The sequence below is a fragment of the Centroberyx affinis genome, unplaced genomic scaffold (assembly GCF_046629955.1).
Source record: "Centroberyx affinis isolate AG114_WGS23_722 - 3 ecotype Tasmania unplaced genomic scaffold, CSIRO-AGI_Caff_v1 ptg001094l_1, whole genome shotgun sequence".
In the NCBI taxonomy this organism is placed as follows: domain Eukaryota; kingdom Metazoa; phylum Chordata; class Actinopteri; order Beryciformes; family Berycidae; genus Centroberyx; species Centroberyx affinis.
The window spans coordinates 490,683-496,682 of record NW_027279639.1 but is presented as its reverse complement, the minus strand read 5'-3'; the positions used below and the strand labels follow the sequence as shown (position 1 = coordinate 496,682).

General features: G+C 39.6%; 1 protein-coding gene across 1 annotated transcript; it reads left to right on the top strand.

The window, feature by feature from the left end:
- Window positions 1–1,318: 1,318 nt before the first annotated feature.
- On the top strand, window positions 1,319–3,577 carry LOC139647616 (permeability factor 2-like). The gene is made up of 4 exons (XM_071523555.1): window positions 1,319–1,523; window positions 1,765–1,894; window positions 2,267–2,347; window positions 2,583–3,577. The coding sequence occupies exons 1-4, from the start codon at window positions 1,463–1,465 to the stop codon at window positions 2,674–2,676; spliced, it is 366 nt and encodes a 121-aa protein (XP_071379656.1). The 5' UTR covers window positions 1,319–1,462; the 3' UTR covers window positions 2,677–3,577.
- Window positions 3,578–6,000: the final 2,423 nt, after the last annotated feature.

Below are 6,000 nucleotides of genomic sequence, written 5' to 3'. Positions count from 1 at the left end.
AACAACCTTTTAACAAATTTTAATGAGATAGGTCTGTAGATGCTACATAAAAATTTTGGTTTGGCCAAGTTTCGTGAAAATCGGACTTACGGTGTGGAAGTTATGGCCTTTAACGTAAAACCTTTAATTATAGTGCCACCTTCAGGCCGATTGGGTTCATTTTTTTGGACCTAGTAATGGTTATCAATATCTGTCATTGGGCCAAATTTGATGTCTCTGCGATGTACCAACTCACGGGAATTTGCGCCAACGTGGCAGGAAAATAATAATAACAAAACTCCACAAAAACAAGAGGGTTTCAGCCCCTTCGGGGCTTGAACCCCTAATAAGGAACACAGTTCATTAACTGTTGTGTTTCTTCTCTTACACTAACAGCAATGAAATGATGAGTTGAACCACGAGATACAGTTCAGGTCTTTACTTTACTGTCTTTACTGTTCAAGTGCAAATTCAATCACACAGGTATCACTACGCTGACGTATCACTTAGCCCAGTGGTTTTCAACGTGGGGTCCGGGGACCACCAGGGGTCCTTGAGGGAGTTCCGGGAGTCCCCAGCCAATTGATGAATTGTTAAAATTCACCATTATTTAATTTGCAAGAAGTTAACACAATTAGAGAATTGGACAACACAGAAGAATGACTGTTTTGATCATAGATTCACATTATCTCTCTACAATACAGATAGTCATGGAATTCTGGATAAAATCATATCTAACAAAAAAAATATTCTCAGATTTGGGTCCGACGTAATCTCATCAAATGGGGGTCCGTAGCCCTAATGTGTGTTAATTTAGTAGTAAAGTAGTGCCAAATGCCTATTCTAAATGTTGAAATAATGTATTCTTTTTCCAAATGCATAACAATAACAATAACTAATAGGGAGAACATTGATTTCCTGGCCCTGCTAGAAGGAAAAAAACTCACATACATAGTAAGTCATGAGCAGTAGTATTTAGCCATGCAGCACAAATGAATTTATAACATAACACGAAAAAAAAAGCAAGCATGTACACTCTAACTGTGATACCATGAAAGAAGACAATACCATTGCTACTGCCAAGGCCAACATGTCTAAGCCTGAGTTTGCCCTCCTACAAGCTGAACTTTTTCAAATACAAGGAAGTCTTTAAAAGGAAGAGAAAGTGTGTTGTTCTTTTTTTTTTTTTTATTGGATTCTGAGGAAACATGGATCGTTTACAAAAGAGACACTGACACTGCAGGAAGCTTTCATCACCATTTCCAAAGAAACCCTGCTTGGCCAGTGGCCAGCGAAGTGGGGAGGTGTAAAGAGAGTATAAAACATGGGGGCCTGCAGTCCAACTGTAGGCTTACGCTTAGACAACCTGGGGAGAGAAGACACAGCACTAAGGATAGCTATTAGCTTTAGTTTGAGACCCAAAAGGTTTAGGGATTTTACCACTTTAAAGATTTCTCAGTGAATTCTACCATTCGAGACAAGCATGAATACTGCAATCCCGTCCGTTGTTCTCCTGGTCTGCATCGCCGTTTGCACTTCAGAGGGTAAGTGAGGCTCTCAAGCCTAGTCGCTGCTGATTTTTGAGACTGACTGGCTTTTTGACATTTTCGTTTCTGCATTGATGTGGCCCTCACTGAGTGTCTTCATACGATCCCTCTCGCTCCCTCTCTTTCTTTCTTTTGCATCTGAGCACTTCTGGCCTAAACATATCAGGAGCACAACAGGGTGAAAGTGCAGCGTATAGGCTATTTACACTTTGTTTCTTCCCACCCACTGTGTGTCCAGGGAAAAGCCTGCCAGTGCTCCGCTGCCGCTGCGCCCAAGTGACCAAAGTGTTGAACAGAAACACTATCGCCCGCATTGCCACCGCCGTCAAGATTGCTCCTGTTCCATACTGCAGCAAGACAGAGGTCATGTAAGTAACTGCACCAACACACACACACACACACACACACACACACACACACAGACACACACAGACACAGACTACACTGCAAGTGCTGATTGGAGAGTTGCTTGTCCACTCACAGAGCTGATTTGGCTCTTGGGGCAGCTGTTCAAAACTATCTAAAAGTGTTAAATTAACTCTGATGGGTTTGAATGAACTCACACTCTCTTACACTCTTACACTTTAAATTTACACTGGCAAATTCCCCTCCAGCCAAGGGAGATAACTAGGTGTAGATCTGAAGGTCAAGGGATTATTAATGTGTTTGTATGCAACAACAGGCTGTAACCCTCTCTCTCTCTCCCTCTCTCTCCCTCTCTCTCTCTCTCTCTCATGCAGTGCCACGCTGAAAGATGGGAGCTCACTGTGTCTGGACCCAGACGATAACACCACAAAAACAATCCTGAAAGTAATAAAAATGTAAGTAAACAGACAGGCTTTTCTGCATACTTTAGTCCAAGTAATTTCTTTTTCCTTTGTTCAACACAGCATGCAGTTATAATTATGTCAGAATTAGATGGGAGAAAGCTTGCCAATAAAGTGCATACATTTAATGTAATTTCACTTGTGCATAAATGTTAAAAAAAGTTGTTTTAGAGATATGAAATATCAAAAGGAGGGTTGAGTGAATCTCTTTGTGCGTTTTCCTTCACAGAACAAAGCAGAAACGTTCCATTACTATGGCGTCCACCAGCAGCACTGTTGTGGAAAATACCACCAGCAGCAGCAGCCCGACGACACCCAACTGAGCCACCGCTGCACTAACATCACCGCATGTCACTCTGACTGTGAATTGCTTATGGTCATCACTGTTGTTGTCCAATACCATATTTGAAAAGAGAGTGAGAAGTGCACTTTCTGGAGTGGAAAGAATGTAGGGGGCGCAGCAAAGGAGGGACAGAGGAGATAAGGAATTGGTGAGACTGAATCAAATATGGCAGTCCAATGGCATACATATGGTAGTGTAATAAACCTTATATTACATTGAACCAGGTAATTATTTATACCGATATTACCACTTGTTTCTAAAAAACTAACCATCTTGAAAGCTGTACAGTACTGAAACAAGTGAAATTATCTGACCTCACTGCAAATATTTTCACCTGAAATAGAGGGTTTTAAAGCTGCACTAGGCGATTTTGCATATTGGCAGCTCCAAATGGTAGCGAGAGGTAATGGGACACTCTTCTCTGTTACATAAAAATCTCACCTAGTGTAATTTTTAAATCCCTTGTCAACATGGGAATTTTTTTTTTTATCATAGTGGTATATGTTGCTATATCTTATCCACTACTCTTCACAATATGAAAGCCTACTGCCTTTACAACTTTGTATGAAGAAATTGTTTGTAATGTAATGTAAGCTGCTGACTGCTAATACGTTGATGGTCAGTAGTAGTATCAAAATTATTTTTATTAAAATAAATATATATATTTAATATGTTAGCATGTTGTTTGTGTAATGTTAAACTTTTTTTTACAAATAAGATTAGAGAGAGATCCTGTATTACAAAGAAACTATTTATTTGTGTAACATATTCTGTATTTTTAAAATTAGTTTGAAACAGTATACTTGCCATGCAAAAATCTGTAATCACACTGTTTTAAAGAGTGCACAAAACTGAAATAAATATGTGATTCATATAAATTGCATTTGTTTTCACAGAGAGTTTTAATGGTCCCATATTGTGGAAAACAGGATTTTCCATGCCTTTTTGATTTGAGTTGGATGGTCTATCTAAACATGGTGAAAGAATCAAAACGCACGGTCGCCAACTAAATCCACACAATCCATTTTAGAAAACCGAGCCTCTAAACGAGCCGTTTGGACTTCTGTAATTTTTGTAAGAAATAATAGGCTGACAGTGTTTTTTTCAAAGCGGTAGAGCGGTTATCATGTATTTACCAGAGAGTTTTCCCTACCTGTAGCTGCCTGCAGCTGCCGGGTCAGTGGTGTCTCACGTTTCACTGTTGAAACGGTTAGCCAATCAGAACAGAGGGGTCGTTAATATTAATGAGCCTTAAGGACACAGCAACAGAAACAGCCTGTTCTTGGCAGGGCTCAGAGAGATGCTGGAAAAATCATCAAAGTTTGCATCGAATCTAAAAGAAAGCAGACAGACCAACAAACCTGATACACTAAAGAGACACAGATGGAGGCGGAAGCTCATTCTCTGACATGTTAAACATGCATGAATCAGACTGAAAATACTTTCTTTCTTTGTTTTGTTCTCTTTCTTTCTTTCTTTCTTTCTTTGATAGTTATAAGGAAACTAGTAGTAAAGTAATAGCGGCAACCTGTAGTGTCTTGAAGTAATTGAAGTAATTGTTGAGTGATTGCTATTGATCAATAACCCTATCAATCCCCCACAGATATTCTGGTCATTTTCTGCTATATGAGACTGTAAAAATCTTACTTATTGCTGTGCTTGGAAAACATGAAAATGACAATTGTGCCAAGTCATCATACATGCTTTCAGTCTTTGCAGTCATGCGGCCTTGTGGCTTTGCATGCTGACCCACATTCAGCATGATCTGACCTGATAAAGAAACAGGCTTTCAGGAGCCCTGGGTGTGAAGAACATAACGCTGATAAACCATGTGACAGAGAAAACTTGATCAGTAAAGAATTCAAGCTGAGATCTTTGTGTTCTTCCAATTAAGCAATATTACACGAGAGGGTGTGCGTTACCGTAAGCATCACTGAAGTGCCAATAATGACGGTAAAGCACACCCTCTCGTGTAATATTGCGATTATACAACAGTTACCAACAAAAGATATAAACAAAATGTATTCATATTGTGGGGCAATTCGCTCTCAAAATAAAAAACTTTTTGCTAGTGTTATCTCCGTTTCCCTGGAAATACATGGGGTCTGACTAATAACTGGAAAACAATCAGTCACGTCAGTAGACTCCTATGTAATGGAACCTAGTTTACTACTCCAGCAAGTAGGCGGAGCCTTAGTAACGACCTAGCAACAGAGACGATTTCTAGTCCCTGTTGAGTCAGCCAGCCAACTTGAGCTAATGCTTTCTAGAGATCGCGGGATTTCCCAAACTGAATAAATACCACACATATAAAAACAAAACTGCCTTGCTAGCTCAATCTTGTTGTAACTAAGATATCTGCTGAAAAAAATATTTTTCCATGGACAGATTTAGCTACTATGTCCGCGAACTTCACATGTATTTTTAAGCTAGTAGCGCCGTGTCACCGACTCACCGGCACAGCTGATGGAGGATGCAGAGCGTCTGGTAACATCAAGGCTGAACAGAGTTAACGTAGCGTTATATTTAAATATATTGTATGATAATATATGGCGGAGTAATATTTAGTGATGAGCACGGCTAGGTGTGCTGTCATGCTGATTTGAGCACGTTCTAAATGTCTAGTTGACCAATCAGATCGCTTGGTCGGAACTACCTGTTGTATAATAAAGGTTATTTATTAGGGTGCAGGAGAGAAGGAGAGAAGTTCACAGCAGTGGCAAATACAGTACAGTTCTCTGAATAGTGAAGCAAAAAAAGGGATATAAGTATGATTTTCAGCACAAAGACAAGGAGTACGTAAGGGAAGGGGGTACGGTCTTATCAGTCCCACGTGCTTGACTGTCAAAAGATCTGGTAAACTGCTCAAAGATCTGGTAAACAAGCTGCATGAAGGATTCAGGACTTTTGAAAACAGATACAAACAGATACACACTAAAGAAAGAATGATCTACTTAAAGCATATAAATGATTGAAGCTTAATTTCTTAACATTTTAAAAAACGTGGTACTTAAGTCAAGTCAAAAAGGACACTAGCTAAAAAAGAGCTAAAAACCTGAGTGATGCCAGTTATCACTCTGCCAAGGAGGTTTTGTTTCTGCCTGTCTGTCTGTCTGTCTGTCAGCAGATATCCTGCTGACAGGATATCTCTAAAATTTATGCCTGGATTTCCATGAAATTTGCTGGAGATGCAGATCTGAGATTACTGCCATTAGACAGTTATAATTTCCCACCCATAACTATGAAACTAACATACAAACAGATAGGGACTTGAATCCAAATCCTAATGGTTTGTTTGCAGGGT